The sequence below is a fragment of the Chamaea fasciata genome, unplaced genomic scaffold, assembly GCF_029207755.1.
Source record: "Chamaea fasciata isolate MVZ Bird 193981 ecotype frontalis unplaced genomic scaffold, bChaFas1.0.hap1 SCAF_7, whole genome shotgun sequence".
NCBI classification, from domain to species: Eukaryota; Metazoa; Chordata; class Aves; order Passeriformes; family Sylviidae; genus Chamaea; species Chamaea fasciata.
The window spans coordinates 880,542-896,348 of NW_027094092.1; the positions used below are offsets into that span (position 1 = coordinate 880,542).

The 15,807-nt window shown below is 54.5% G+C and overlaps 1 protein-coding gene across 1 annotated transcript; it reads right to left on the minus strand.

Moving 5' to 3' along the window:
* Nucleotides 1-383: 383 nt before the first annotated feature.
* ZFP91 (ZFP91 zinc finger protein, atypical E3 ubiquitin ligase) lies at nucleotides 384-14,680 on the minus strand. Its single transcript, XM_066187113.1, has 11 exons — nucleotides 14,325-14,680; nucleotides 13,630-13,655; nucleotides 8,495-8,713; nucleotides 8,249-8,285; nucleotides 7,713-7,802; nucleotides 7,257-7,379; nucleotides 5,709-5,759; nucleotides 5,104-5,182; nucleotides 4,716-4,830; nucleotides 4,114-4,213; nucleotides 384-3,790 (listed from the first exon to the last, which is right to left on the minus strand). Exons 1-11 carry the CDS (start codon nucleotides 14,663-14,665, stop codon nucleotides 3,280-3,282), a joined length of 1,692 nt encoding a protein of 563 aa, XP_066043210.1. The 5' UTR covers nucleotides 14,666-14,680; the 3' UTR covers nucleotides 384-3,279.
* Between the last annotated feature and the right edge of the window lie 1,127 nt (nucleotides 14,681-15,807).

Below are 15,807 nucleotides of genomic sequence, written 5' to 3' on the forward strand. Positions count from 1 at the left end.
CCGGCCACCCCACAGGTGAGCTGTACGCACCAAGACAAAAACAGCCCTTCGGGTTGGGTTGGTTTTTCCTCAGTATGTTTATTTTGGTTATGCATTACCCAGATCAAGAGTGGAAAAAAACCCCAGGAGTTGAAAAGCAGCTTCCCATGAATACCACAGTGTGCGTGGCTGGGGGTCCCAGGGCTGGGGGGTCCCCATGTGCCCAGCAGCTTCCTTGTCATCCCATGGCTACTGCAGAAGCTGCTGAGCTTGGGGAGCCCCCAGCCACAGCAGCCCCCAGCCCCAGCCTGGTGGCCCAGGGCCCCCACAGCACTGCCTGTGCCAAAGGGCCTCGTGCCCCCTCCAATCCCCCCCCCGCCCCGGGAGGAGAAAAAAAAAATAAATACAGGGGAAAAAAATACAAAAAAGTTTATTGCAAACTACTACAATAATTTATTGAAGCAAACTGCATGCGAGTGAAGGAGAGACATCGAGGGGAGGAGGAGCTGCAGGAGGGCTGTGTCAGTTTTAGGACTTCAGAGGGGCGTGGGAAGGGAGCTACACATCTCTCCTGCATCAGGGACGAGCAGGCTGTGGTTAGAGGACAGACAGGCACCTGGCCACGGCCAGAAAAAGAAAAGGGAGAGCTACAAGAGGTGTCATGGAAGGACAAGGCAGGGAGCGGCAGGGAGCAGAGGCATCCAGGCTGGGAAGCAAAGGAAATGTTTGATTTTGCATCCCAGAAGTGCAGCCAGGGGCAAACCCTGCTCCACTGGGGCGGACATGGGACAACAAAGCCTCTCCCAGCCCGGTGCCAAGTGCTGGGTCACCAGAGGTGAGCAAGCCCTTGGCCCAAAGGCGTTTTAGTGCCATCCCTCGACCAACAAACCCCTGAGCTCTCCTTTAGTGTTCTGTGCAAGGCTCTGCCCACCCCGCACCTCCCACAGGCACAGGGGCCGGCAGAGACACAGCTCCAGCAGCACCGTGCCGGAACGACACAGCCAACCTGCCCCGGGGGCCACCAAGTGTCCCCAGAGAGAAGCCCCACACTGCCGGGGGTGAAACCATCAGAGCTGGGCTGAACTGCTGGCCTCAGTGCGCTGCCCCTCTCTAGCCTGCAAGGGGAGGGGACCAGCTGCCACCCAGAAAGTTTCCTGCTGGAAACCACCCTAAAGCAACCCAAGCAAGACACTGGATCATCTCAACCGAAGGAACTGGTTTAGTTTAACACCATTCCACCACAGACCTGCCACCAGGTGTGCTGGGCCCTCACGTGAGCCAGGCTGCTGCCACAGCCTCACAGCCTGAGGACGTGGGATGCCCACACCCAGGGCACGGGACACCCAACTGCTCGGCCTCCATCCGCCCCAACACCAGGAAGTGCTTCGACTTGCTCTGACAAAGGTATCAGTGTAAGGGGGTAGGGAGGAAGGGAGGGAGGGAGGGAGGGGGAAAACCAGGACAAACAGCCTGAGAAAAGCCAGAGTGTTTGGGCCACAGCTGGATTTCCAGGCATCACAGGGGACAGAGCGGGTGTTCAGAGTCAGTTTCCTGTTAATCCAATTAAATTCCACATTTTATTGTGGTCTTCTAGACCCCAGGTACCCGCTTCAACAAGCTGCTGTGTGCTACAGACCAATTCAGCTGATCCTGTGCTCAGACAAGACACTTCAGCTCTGCTCCCAACCCCAGAAACCCAACCAAAAAACAAGCAAACAAACAAAAAACCGGGTTATTCTTCACCTCTTGCAAAACTGCTACGAATTCAAGGCCACTGAATCTCCACACAAAGTTTCAGAGAAGAGCAAAAAAAAAAATCCAAGTCTCCATAGCAGACACTTCTTATCCTATGTAAACTTTTCCAAGGGCTCAAAGCTGCCCTAACTACACCAGCAGGCAACACCTGACCTGCCACGTTTCAGGGAAAGCTGGGGTGTCTGTGCAGAAAAGAGAAGCTTTCAGAACACGGCTACACAATCCCCACCCCCGAAACGAGGGCAGGGAGAAAAGCTGACAGCCCCTTAGTCCCACATCAATCTATTGCCTTGGATAAACAAGCCTGAGAAAACCACATCCAGTCCCTGCTAACTGTGTCTTTGTCTAGACCTGGAAAGGAGAGGCAGAGTCGGATGAGGAGCACCACATCCCCCAGCAGCAAGTAGCTCACGGCTGTCCCGAGTCACAAGAACAAGTTCCTGGCTAACAACGTCCTTCCCCAAAAGGCTGGAGGCAAAACAGGCATTTAATGCGAGGAGCTCACCCAGAGCTGGGAGGGAGGGAGAGACAGCCCATCACTCACCTCATCCTCCTGCTAACACGCTGCCGCAGAGACTCCCACTGCGCACAGGCTCTTCTCCAGGGGCTCTCCCTCTACTCTGGAAAAGCTGCGAGACACATCTGACTCCAGAGCGCTGCCTTCACCTCGGCTCTCCCAGCTGCTGGCACGATGGCACTGGAGCTCCCTGCACTGGAGCCTACTGGGAAACAGCCTGAACCCCTTCCACCCCCGCCCCCTAAGAACAGAACTAAAAAATACCGACCCTTTTTTAAACAATAAATAAGGAATCTTGTTACCACAACACAAAAACGAAGCATGTTCAAAGTGCAAATTACTGTCGTCAAAACTGGGATGCTCCTCCTTGCCTCTCCCACGCAGGGCTCCTGTAGCCCCCGGGCCTCTCCAAGCAAACATGATCTATGAGCCAGGGCGTTCCCTCCCTCCACTTCCTGCCAGGGCTGGAGCAGGGGAGCGCGGTGGGAGCGGGACTGTGCACTGCTGCTTCACAGCTCACCCTGCCGAGGGGCTAAGGTGCCAAACTCCCAGCCCCGGCAAGGAAGGAGGAGACTGCAAGGACCAGAGTGCAGTGGTGCATAGAAGTCGGGACCAGGGGCAGAGGGAGTCCTAAGGAACTTCTCCAGAGCACGTCCAACGCTTTTTAGTTTGCCGGTGGGGCTACGCCAAGGAGCCAGAAAGGCAACTGCTTTGGGCTAGAGCGAAGGGTTTCAGCAGTGCCCCCTCCCTTGGAGAAATCCGCCACTCAATCCAACTTGCTCTGGCCAATGGCAGCACGTGCCCCTTTCCACAAAGGGGCCGTGGGAGAGAGAGAAGTGGTTGGGAGAAAGAGGATGTGCTGTGATCCGCGCTGGAGGGGAGCAGACCCTTCAGTTATTTACTAGTATTGTAAGTTTTGTTTAACTTTCCTCTCTTTCAGTAAGTGCCTCCTCCTGTTGTTTTTTTTTTTCCTTTTCCTTTTAAATACAGAGTCCCAACTGTCCCAGCACCCAGGTGCTCCCCTGCCACTAGGGTCCGGTGGAGTCTGAATCTTCAATGAGCACCTCCGTGCTGGCTCCCAGCATCTCTGTGTTCATGACCAGCCCCTCTGGGTTCGCGCTGCTGCCGCTGCCCACGAAGAGCTTGCCGTCAGCCACCAGGCTCACGCGCTCTGCCCCGCCACAGTAGGGCTTTGGCATCCCCTCTGGGCTCAGCAGCAGGCAATCTGCTGGGGGAGCACTGCCCAGGGGGTCGGGGAGCAGCGGGAGGCCCTGGCCATCTGTGGGCGGCACAATGGCCTCGGGATTGGTGCCCAGGATGTCGGTGCTGGTGATCAGGGCACCCGCGTTGGCAGCCAGCGCTTCAGCAATGAGCACTTCGGGGTGACTCTTGGCTTTGTGGGCAACGACGCTGTCCTTCTTCTCGAATTTCTTGCCACAAATATTGCAGGAGAACTGGTAGAAGGAGTCTGCATCGTGCTTCTTCATGTGCCAGTTGAGGGAAGCCTTCTGCCGACAGGTGAATCCGCAGATCTCACACCTGGGAGGGGACAACGAGGAGGTCACAACAAAGGGACATCCACACATGCTGACAGGGACAGTAGTAGCGAGGTGACAACCCAGGAAAACAGCAGGGGATCACTAGTGTCGCTGCAGTTCCAGCTCTGATTTTATTTACTGAGGTCCTGTGTACCCCCCATCTGCACCAAGACACTGCCCCGAGGAGCAGGTGACACAAGCGTGCGTTCAAAGAGAGCCGGGACACCAGGAACAGGCTCCAGCCCCGACTTCAGAGCTGCTCTGAAATGGGTGTTTTGGGGGTCCCTCAGAGCAGGAGGGCGAGGCACAGGCAGAGGTACTCACTGCAAAGGCTTCTCGCCCGTGTGGATCATCCGGTGCACTGCCAAGTTGTGGGAGCTCTTGAAGGCCCGGGCGCAGTACTCGCAGATGTAATCCCTTTGATCTGAAAGACAACAGCAGTTGCAGCATTGCTCTCCCACAGACCTGCTCCCTTTCCCAACTCTCAGGCAGTGCAGGTAAAGCTACCCAAGAGGGAGCAGAACTACAAGTTCTGGGAGGAGGAGGAGGTGTGCCACAACACACCACAGCCGCTGATCTGGAGAGGCGAGGCACGGTTAAGACTCCCAAGAGTTAATCATCCACTCCGACCAATACTGAAAGACTGGCAAACTGGGATATATCAGCCTTCACCTGCAGAGGTTTATCCCTCTACAGAGCCCCTGAGTGAAGCTTGCCAGAAGGAGAATTAAAACCTCTATAGTCTATTTCTTCCATTTATTTAAAAGACGGTAATCCAGAAGACAGTAATACCCTGCTGCTGCTGCGAATCTATGCCACCTGACTTGGCTTCACTCTCCCCAGAAGTCCCAGAGGCTTTTTCGTTTTCCCCCTGTCTGTTCACTGACCCAAAGTGGAGTCTGTATCTATTTCCCACTCCTCCGTACCTGTGTGGTGTTTGGCATGCCGCAGAAGCTGCTTCTGGAGCCGGAAGAGCCGACCACAGGAGGGATGAGGACACACGTATTTTTTCTTCAGTAAGTGCTGATATTTTATGTGATGCTGGAAAGAAAAGTGGAAATTTGCAGACTGTTCATGGCTGAGTGAACAGCTGACATTCACTCAAGTTTCTATCTCCGCTGGAAAACAAAACACACGTGGACATCCAGCAACCTGACAGACACTCACACACAGAGCAACTGGCCACAGTGAAGTCTTCCAAAAGGACTGCGTCAGGAAGGGGTGTGAGGGCCAGTGGAGGCTTAGCTGCCTGTTCCAAGCACCCCTTCCCTGCCCTCCCACGTGCCACAGAGGAAGTGAAACACCTCCACCAACCTGCAGGTACCGCGGGTGAGCCAGGACCGTGCCGCAGCCTTCCATCTCACAGCGGACATACTGGATTGGAGGCTTCTTCCTGGGAAATCAGCAAGGAGAGGGGCAGAGTGCTTGGCTGCTCCTATGATCAGGTGATTCTATAGATAAAGATTCTCTATATATTCTATTTAGAATCACACAATTCTGTGTCTGTGAGGAGCTGATGTGTGTCATGCCACAAATAACAAGTGCAAGCACAGCAAAGCACTATTGCTCCAAAACCCCTGCCTGGGCTGTGACAGAGTTGCTGTCCAAGAGCCACCTCTTCTCCTGCTCTACTTGAGACCTCTCCTTAGAGCTGGGAAAACCTCAGGGCACCCAGAATCTTACTGCTGGGCAATGCCACGGGAGGGATCAACTGAGAAGTGGGCAGGGGGCTGGTTCAAGTGGAAGAAATCAAAGTCACACCTATAGGGGAGGGAAGAGTGGGTAGACAGGGCACGCTGCTATTTTTGTGTTTTATTTCCTTTAAGGTAGAGAGATGCCTTTGGGACAATCCTTGTCTGCGTGTAGGACACAAGGGAATCAAGTCTGCAGAACAAAACTGCATTGAGAGGATCACTTACCTTCTCTTGGGCAGCCTTGGGCTCTTGTCATCCTTTCTCCTCCTTCCCCTCCTGTAACAGGGATACAAAAACAGAACTGAGAGAAGCTTCTTTACATTAGCAGTGGGCAGAGACTTTGAAGTGTATGCTGTATTGCCTCATTAACAGCATGGTCTAGAAACAAAGCTGAGTGCAAGCTGGAGACAGATTCAGAGGACGGAGAATTCCAGAGAAATAAATGCTTCACACGGTTTGCTCTCTCAATACCTCCCCATTTCCTGATGCATTTTTCATAAACGTGTCATTTCACCAACACGGTCTAGAACCGACAGCGCACCCTATTTCCTCTGCTCTGCTGGGGAACATTCCACACCATGGGAACACATCCACCTGCCTGATCAGAAAGAATGGAATTAATGATCCAGCAGCTATCTTACAGGCCTCTGAATTAGCCACAGCAGCTTCTGTACCTGTCAAGACAAAAATCTAGGCTCTGTCTGAGCAGACCTGTGCTCACACGTAAACTGCAGCCTCCCAAGCCACAGCTCTGCCCAGCTCTGCCTGCCTGATCCCATTGCTGCAGAGACACTTGGAGCAGATTGATGGAAGTATTTTCTAGACTCTGCTGAGACATCTGTATTGATGGCAAGCCAGGAACACACACTCAGCATTCAAGCCAAGCCCTCAGAAGAGCCACAGGTTTTATTACGCACAAAAAGCAGCGTTCTGATTCAAACAACAAAACCTCAAGCCTCAGAAAGCAGTCTCCAACAGACAAAAATGTTCTCAAAATATCAGCCTCCTCCCTCCTCTCCACTGTGAATCAGCAGCAGCTCAGGAACAGCAAGAGAAATTACACTACCAGCGTGCAGCAGGTCAGCAGAGGGAGCCCGGGCTGTTCCAACCACTCAGAAAGGAGCCGAGGTACAAAACCAGCTCCTTTTTCTTCTTTTCCCCTCACATTATCCCAAAGAATGGCTTTGACACATTCACATAAACCGATGTCCCTCTGTTGCCAGGAGTAATGCTTCAGCCATGAGTTCCAGTGACAGCACACTCAAAGGTGTCGGGCCACTGGCAACCGACTGGGTGGCAAAAGTTTGTTTTATTTCTCAAAAGCGAGGGGAAACCAGCTGATTTTCCTGAGGTCTGGTAAAGTCCCAGCTGTACAAAAATGACAGTTACTACACACACAAGGTATTCCAGTGACCAGATGCCTCCAGCACGCAGCAGGAATGCTGCTTTCAGAATCCACTTGAGGCATCACAACGAACCGATTGTAAGGACACCCTGAAGTATTTCCCACTGTGTGGTCACACCCAGGGAGGCTGGCTAACCACAGGATGATGAAAAACCCCTCCACTTAAGCTAAACTCTGATTCTTTTGTGGCTGAACACAGGCAAGATGTGAGGGCACAGGATAAACAGTGCTGCCCCATCAGCTCTCAGGCCCAGAGGAGGAGGAGGACGAGGGGGATGGGGAACCAACAACAATCAAGCACTGTTGTACACCAGCAAGAATGCAAAACACACAGCACACGCTGGCATGTGCAACTGCAGTTTACTCACTTCCTTGGTGGTTCTTCATCCTCCTGAAACTCATTCTCTTCTTTCACTTCCACTTTAATATCTTTCTGCCTTTCTTTTTCCTCCTTCCCCTTGCTAGCTTTTCTCCTTTGCTTTGGTGCTTCCCTACAAAGACACAAACACAACACATTAATCCAATACTCTTCCCACTGCCTGCTTTTAACAAAGATTTAAACAAAAACTGGACCCAAGTTCAGGTCTATCCTTCAAGTCCCACTTTCAGGCAGAAGAAAGAACCAGGCTCAGAGAAGCACTCAGCAGCCAACAAGGCTCTAAAGTCCCTGAGAGAAGAACAGTTCTGGCCAATGCAGGCAATGTTTAGAACCATTCCACCAGATCAACCAGCACAGGTGCTTTGGGGCATATTGAGCTAATTCAGGTAACATGCCCCTATTTTTTTTTGGTCTAAACCCCCAGTAAGTACATAATCCAATATACTTCTCTAGGTGGGGCTTGTAGGTCTCATCTCTGGGATCATCTTTGAAGGGAACTTCTTCCTCGCTGATGAGCATCTCATCATCATCATCGCTGCAGGGAGAAAAGAAGAGAGGACTTTGGCAGCAATAGCTTGGCCGCTACTGCAAGAATATCTATGCACCATCCCCCAGCATGGGAAGGACACTGTTACACAGCACTTCCCCATCCAGCATGGCTGGGAAAAGGTAACAGCTTGCACTTGACCAAGGAGCACAGTGACAACCAAAACAGGCCAGGCAGTGCTGTGTCCTCTCCTGAATCCACCCACCCACAGCAACAAAGCTACCAGGTGGAATGCCCAGATTGAATCTTACTATCCATTTCTCCACAGTATCTCCGAGATCTGTGCACACTGGAACTGCAAAGGCGAGGGGCCAAAGGAGACGGAGCTGCCGTCGGCCCCACGGAACATTTCGCACAAGCGTTTGTTTTCCAGCAACTCGGGCCCACCTTGAGACACGGAACAGGAAGAAACACCACAAAATAACGTGTCCTACCTGACTCCATCTGGAGACTGATGCTCTTCTGTGACCACTGAAAGGAAAAGTCACCATTAGGTTTCAAAGAGCGTTCGCTGCAGCGAGCTCATCTGTCTCACGGAACCTCCGTCGACATTCAGAGCGGGGAGTGCTGGTGGCAGAAGGCACCCGTGACAAGCAGCACCACGCCAGCAGCAGCCGCACGCCCGGAGTGACACCCACAGCCGGCTCCCTGACCGTCCCCAGGCCTCCCGTGCCACGTACCGTACTCCAGCTGGTCGGCATTGGGCTCCGACTTGCAGATGAGCTGCAGGGAGCTCGCCTTAGATCGGGAGGCGCGGGAATTCTCGGAGTCGCGCTGGCGAGCGGCGGCCGCCGCCGTCCGGCTGCTGCGCCAGCTCCGGCTGGGCCGGGCCGTGCCCACGGGAGAGCCATGGCTGAGCACGCTGGACACTTCCTCCTCTTCCTTCTCTTCTTTGGGAGCTGAAACAGCCGTTGCAGCCTCTTTCATCATAGTACAAAGTGCCTAAATCCCGTCATTAAATCGCAGCAGCCCCTGCCTGCTGTGGGAACCTGCTCAGCCCCACCTGCTGAGCCAGGATGCTCCCAAGGCCCTCACCTCAGCAAACCTTCCCTTAGAACTCTCCTCACATTCCCTCTAAGGAAAGACACTGATATTTAAAAACAGCTTCTATTTCCCTCGGATAAAGGCTTCTAAGACAATCTGCTGGCTCGAAGCACAACAAAAGAGACACTCAAAAGCTCAGCAAGTGCTTTATGAAAGGCCAGCTTCAAAGTTGGGCCGTGTGAGAAGTCATGTTTAGAGAATCCCCGGAACATAGACTTCATTGGAATTGTACACCTGGCGATATCCCTGAGGGATCTGAGCCGGATGTTTCTGGTGCTGTGCTAGAGCAAAAAGCATCACAAATGCTGTTAGCCTGAGGTCTCCACACTCACTTGCAGCTTGTACAGGTGGTTTCCTTTTGGCTCACGGCTGATCTCCAAACATGCTTTGGCAAGGTAACAGAACTGGCTGAAATGTCTCGTAAGCGAGTTAATCCCTTAAAAACTAAAATTCCCAAGTACAGTTTGTTTGATCTCACTTTTTGGTGCTTGCTGTGACGCTGGGCCTTCACGAACTCAACGTCTTTTGAAATGTTACAGATGATCACAGAATGGTTTGGGTTGGAAGGGACCATAAATCTCGTCTCATTCCAACCCCTGCCATGGGCAGCAACACCTTCCACTAGTTCAGGCTGCTCCAAGCCCTGTCCAACCTGGCCTTGGATACTTCCAGGGATGAGGAATCCACAACTTCTCTGATTCCTCCCAGCCTGCAATCTCCAGTTTGGCATCAAGCCTTCTGAATCAAATGATCCTTTTTCTCCTAGCATGTAGCTTGCTTTGCATTAATCACTGTCTGATCCTTGATTAACAGGGTCAGAATAAGCAACATTTGGCTGGAAAAGCCTGACTGGAATCCCGGGTGTGAAGCATCACACTGTGTTGTAAACCACCGAGCTGCTGCCTTGCATGTATAAACTTCACCATCAGAGCATGAACTGCACCTTCCTGGCTCTCTTTAGCAGATCTCAAGGTGACTGCTGCATGTTCTCAGTCCTCATGGTGAACATCTCAGGTTTTTGAATGCCAAATCAAACCCAAAACCACCTGAAACCATCCTCCAGGAATTCCCCCCTCAGGCACTACCGTGCTGCCAGGGATAGCACACACTGCTGCTCTGGCAGAGCTGTATTCCCGTGGGAGATTGGGCGTTCAGCTGATTATTCATCATTTTAAAAATCAGCCTCAGAGAGCTGAAGCAGGCCTGCCTCAGAACACACCTGGACAGAGCGCACTCCTCACTCAGCAGCTCTGCCTCCTTCCTCTGAAGTGAAGGTGTTTGATAAGCCTTCTCCCAGGATTTCTCCTTCCTACTTCCACTGCTTCAGCACGGCTGTCTAACAGATTCAGGGCATTTTTACGTGCTGAGAATACACAGGGACCTCCCAAACCCCATCCTTAGGAAATGTATCAAGTATTTACTTTGCCACAGAACTCACACTGACACAGACCCATGATCTGAAAAGCCTTCTAATTCTAGAGCCTCCCAACATGGTCCCTAGTCCCTATCCAAGGGTCAGGGCTGCACCAGGAAACTTCTGTCAACTGTTCAGCTGCAGGAACAGCTGGAATCAGCAATCACCAAGGCCTTGCCCAGAACATGGGCAGTCCTGGATTTGGAATAAATTTTTGTCTCTTTTTCCTTCATAAAAAAAAAATAGCTTGAAATTTTTGACTGAACGCCAGTCCCTGGGAGAAGGGACAAGAAAAAGAAACCTGGAAGGACACTCGAGGTGAAGTTGTGGACTTGTTCAGACAACCAAAAGACAAGACTGTGGGCACTGCTCGGCTTTTCAACAAGGCTGAACTTTGATTTATAAGGCATCTGAAAGCTTCTACTGACCCCGCAGACAATTTCAGAAAATGCACATGTGCAATTAAGTGAAAGGAAAATAAACTATTAATTGCCAAGTTAAAAAGCTGTTATAAAAATAAATGCACCACAACATATGCACGCCGCTGAAATTTAAGGCAGTAACCACACAACGGATAAGGCACCAAACACCTGGTTTTATAATGGCATGGGCAAAAATTAAACTCGGGAAAAATATCCAAGTGCAAAGCTCCATCCAAAAGGCTCTTCCCCACCACAGCACTGTGGAACTCTACGGATGGGACACAGGAAAATCCTTGGAGCGTTTGGGCAGTCTAAGCTACTTAAATTCAGTGCATTTTATAGGGTTTGGTTTTAAATAATGACATTTCTCTCTCCAAACACTGACAAAGCCTTAAGGGAAAGCAGTCGCTCCCAAAAGGAGCATGAAGCATTAAGAATAAAACTCTTAGGTATTACGTGAGTCCTCTCTGTATAAACCCATTTGGTACTACCTGAGCCTCCAAGTTCTCCATCTCTTTTTAAATCTGCCAAACCTGACTGTTTTCTTAGCAAAACCCCTGGATTTGAGAACGGGCTTCCAGGGAGGTGACTCTCCTGACTAAAATGAAAATTATTCCCACAAGGATACAGAGTGCTGTAGGAAGCCAGACGTGAATTCTACTACACAGCGACTCTAGCTACACAAATTCATTTGTAAGCTGAGATTAAATGTTCTACTTATGCATCCAATATTCCTGCAGGCACACGCTGGGAAATCCTGCGACTGCATGACTAAGCAGGCGACAGGGAATAGCCAGGGAACACAGGCGGACACTGCAGCTGGCCCCCTGCACGCCACTGTGGTGACAGTCACACCAGGGGCTGCGGCACAACACACACACACCTTCGGCTCTCATCTCCCTCTAAACTCCCAAGGGGATGTTGGAGAAGCCTGATCCCATGGCTCTGGACCATGGCTGTCCCTGGGAATATTCCAAACTGGATTTAGAGGCTGACAGTAGAGGCTAATACTGCAGTGCAAAAAAAAAAATAAATCAATTCCTCGTCAGGGAACACTAGCACAGAATTCCAAGCCTTCACCAGAATCACTCAGCACCTTATTCCAGCTCCATCCAGGGTGCAAGGACAAACGGCATTGTGCCTTCCAGACTCACAGGGAAGTCCAGGCTGACAAAAACCCTGTCGTGAAAGGAAAGCTGCTGCTTGCTTATGCTGGTCTGGCTCCTTCAAAAACTTCTGCAGAAGCCCAGCAGGAGGAGGATGAAGTCCCTCTCCTGCTCCTGCACAAACTGCCCAAGGAAGACAGTCCTCAGCCTGTTTCCAGCTCCTCTCCAACCAGCACAAGGTGCACGAGGGCTCCATCCAGCGTGCAGCCAAGACACAGGAGCGCAGCTTCCTCACTTCTGTGCTTCTGTAGACTAAAACACGAACCAGAAACAAACAACCTCCACCCCCCACGGCACAGATTTCCTCTGGCCCAGAAGTCAGCACTTCCCAGTGCCAATTTCCACGCAACTATTCCTGCCATCGTTTTAGCTGCAAATCTAATCAGGGAAAAAAAGAGCCCCAGAAGTTTAACAAATACTTTTCCCACCCTCACCTTCAAGCACAGCTGAAACTCTCAGAGCCCAAGTTAAAGGCTAAAATGGTTTGAGTGTAGAGACTCCCCAAACCTGGGAATTTCAGTCTGACAACTTTCACTTCCTGGTGTAAACAATGAGAATATTCTGCCCAGTTTCTACCACTACCAATAAATATTTCTCCTAAAACCAAAAAACCAAGCATGACCATTAAAGTCTTAACTCCATACACATATGAAGCTAAACTTTTTTAGACATTTCAGCAACTGTGCATTGACGTAAGAGGCTGAAGCTCTGACTTTACACTGCCCACCCTTCACACAGTGAGGGGAAAACACACACAAGCAAGATCTGGGCTCAACACACAGCAGTTAATTCTGCTTCAGTCTATAAAAACACACCTTGCCAACTGGAACTGTGATGGACTTCCACACCCAAACGGAATAAAGACTTGCAGGAGGAAAGCTAAAGAGTTACCAAAACACGAGAGTAACAGCAGCCTCGGAGACACAACTGCTGGCAAACAAACCCGGACAGCTCCAGCAGAAAGGGGAATTCATCTGCACAGGTGTGTGACCTCCTTTCCTCAGTGCTCCATTCTGCCACAATTCTCTGGTGCCAGATCAAAAACAACACTACACAAAGCCCTTTACTTGGACCTGTTTCAGAAGTCATCACCGGCTAAGGAGCAAAGCCCTCTAACTTTTTTTTTCCTTTTTAGGGTTGTTTTTGGTTTTTTTAACAAAAAAAATTGTTAAATAGGTGCACAAAGTTCAGCATGCACTGGAAAACAAAAGTTCTGCTCCAGGTTGCAGATCCCCACAGCTGAGGCTTTTGTGTTGAGGCCCTACTCATGCCCCCAGTTCTGAATAATTTTCTCTTTCACCCCTGAAGACATCAGCCTAAAAAATCCATAATCCGCTAAAGCTAGAAAAGAACAAGTGTGAATATCTGAACACCCTGATTTCCACACAACTTTCCCCGGTCTCTCAAGGATTTCTGAGCGGAGAACACAAGTGAACCCGGGATTTGCCAACTACTTGGGACTGCTGTGCAACAAGAGCAGTCAAACCATGGAGCAGCCCAGCCTCACGCTCCACCAGCCATGGAAAGCCCGAGTGCTTTTTGCGACAGTAAGATTTTGCAGCTTGGGCACAAGCCAACAGCAGCAGCAACAGCAGCTTATCACAGTTCCACAGTCTTGAGGGAGATTCAGAAAGAACCTGCACATCACCCAGCACTAAAACATTCTCTAAAAGGAAGACAGATCCAAAAGGAAGATTGTGCTAACCCGTGGGACAGCCCAGACTTCGCGAATGGAACACAACACCAGGAGTAAGTAATTCAGCTCTTACCTTTACCAGCGACTTTATCTGCGCACCTGAAAAAAAGACAAAAGCAAGTGTAAGAGCCAGACGCGATGGGATGGGGGCAGCAACCAGGAACTGAAGGAGGTGGAGATGAGCCTCTGTTCCTCAAAGTCCCGGTGCCTCTCTATTGGATCGTTTTCAAACCCCACGAGCCAAGGCGGACTGTTTCAGCCACAGGACGCTGAGGGGAACTATAGAATATCCAGCAGCAAAGGCCCAGCCATGCCCAGGATAGTTATGACCGATCCGGGTCGATGTTGCGCTTAGAACAGGGCAGAGCAGCTGCACTTCCAAAGGCTCCGGTGTCCTGTTCAGGACCGAAGGTGCAGCGAACGCAGCACCTCCTCCCGGGAGTGGAGACCCCACCGCCTCCCTCACCCAACTTTTGGCAGCCGGGGCCAGACCGCGCTGGCGCCGCGGGGCACCGGGACAGCGGCCGCTGCCCGAGGGCGCTGCGCAGCCGGCGACTCCCGGGACACTGCCCTTCCTGGGAAGGGACCGGCGGGGCCGGCCCAGCCCGGCCGGAACAAAGGGGCGGCGGCGCGGGGCACCCCGCGGCCGGAGGCGGCCCCAGAGCCCGGGCCCGTCGGCGCGGGTCGGCCAGAGGCCGCCCGCAGCCCCGCGGCCGCGGCCGCGATCCCCGGAAGGCGCGGGCGGAGCCCGGCGCTGCAGGGACTCACCCGGCCCGGGGGGCCTTCCTGGCCGCGGGCGGCGTCTCGGCGGCGGGCTGCTCGGCGGCGGGCCGCGCCCCGGGGCTGCTCCGCCGGCGTCGGGGATACTCGGCCTTACGGCGGCGGGACGCGGCGGCGGCGGCGGCTCCCCCCGCGGCCGAAGCGGCGCGGCCGCGCTCCCGGCCGCCCCTCAGCACCCGGCTGCCGCCGGACTCCTCCCCCTGATCGGCGACGGGCGGCGGCGGACGGCGGCGGCCCGAAGCTGGCGGCCTGTCTGCGGCGGACGGCGGTCCCGGGGCGGGCGGCGGCTCGGCGGCGGCGGCCCCCGGCTGCTCGGTGCCCGCCGGCATCGGGGCGGCGGCGGCGGCGGCGGGGCCGGGACGGCCGCGCTCCACCCTCGGCCGGGCACGCCCGCCCCCGCCGCCCGCGGCCAATCGGCGCCCGCCGCCCGCCTTCACGCGCGGCCCCTGCGCCCCGCCCCCTGCCCGCGACCACCAATCCGCGGCGGGACGCGGGTGACGGCCCTGCCCCCCTGGCCCGAGTCCCCCCGCCCGCCGAGCTCACGCCTTTCCCCGCCGCTCGCGCGCCGCCTGGCCAATGGGCGGCCCGGCCGGGGCGGGGCCCGCCCCCTCACCGCCGAGCGACCAGTCAGCGCGCCGCTCCCGCGCGCGCCCCGGACTCGCGCCGCCTCTCGCGCAGGCGCCCCCGCGGCCGCTGCGCTCGCGCTCCCGCTCCCCCCCCGGCCGGCCCCGCTCGGCGCCCACTCGAGCGCGGCCCCCGCGGCCGCCGCCCCGCAGGCCCCGCCGCCCGGACCGCCCGTCCGCCGCGCGGCCGCCGCCCGGCCCCCGGCACCGCCGGGCTCCCTACCGCCGCCGCTGCCTGCGCCCCTCCGCCTGCCCCCGGGCCCCTTTGCCCCTCGGGCGAGGCCTGGCAGGGGAAGCCGTTCGCCGCCCCGCCCCACGCGGCCGCTCCGTGCCGCGGGGCTGCGGCGCCGCCCGCGGTACCGGCGGCGCCTGGCGGTCGGGCCGCTTTTGGCTACCGCTTCTCCTTTAAGAAAAAAAAAAACGCCCCGTCGGGCGGCGGGTGAAAGTCGGTGACAAAATGGTGGCCGGCGCAAGGGGGGCGGGGCACACAGCCCTAGCCCCGCCCGCTTCCGCCCCGCGGCCGCGCATGCGCGGTGCCTGCCGGGAGTTGTAGTTCCACCGGAGCTGAGGCCACGCCGGTTCCCCGTTCCCGGCTGTGTCCCCGCCCCTGGGCGGGAGCCCCGGGAGCGGCTGTGCGGGGGGATCCGCGCCCGTAGGCTTCGGGACCCGAGTCCTTCCCTAGAACAACCTCTGCAGCGTCCGATTCTCCCACGGGAACTGCACTTAACGCATTCAACCCACACCAAACCCCGAAACTTCGCCCCCACAGACGCTGAAGGCGCCACCCGGAGGGGGGTTTTGTCACGGTCGCCACTGTCCTCCCGTCCCTGCTGTCGCCGCCGCCTCGG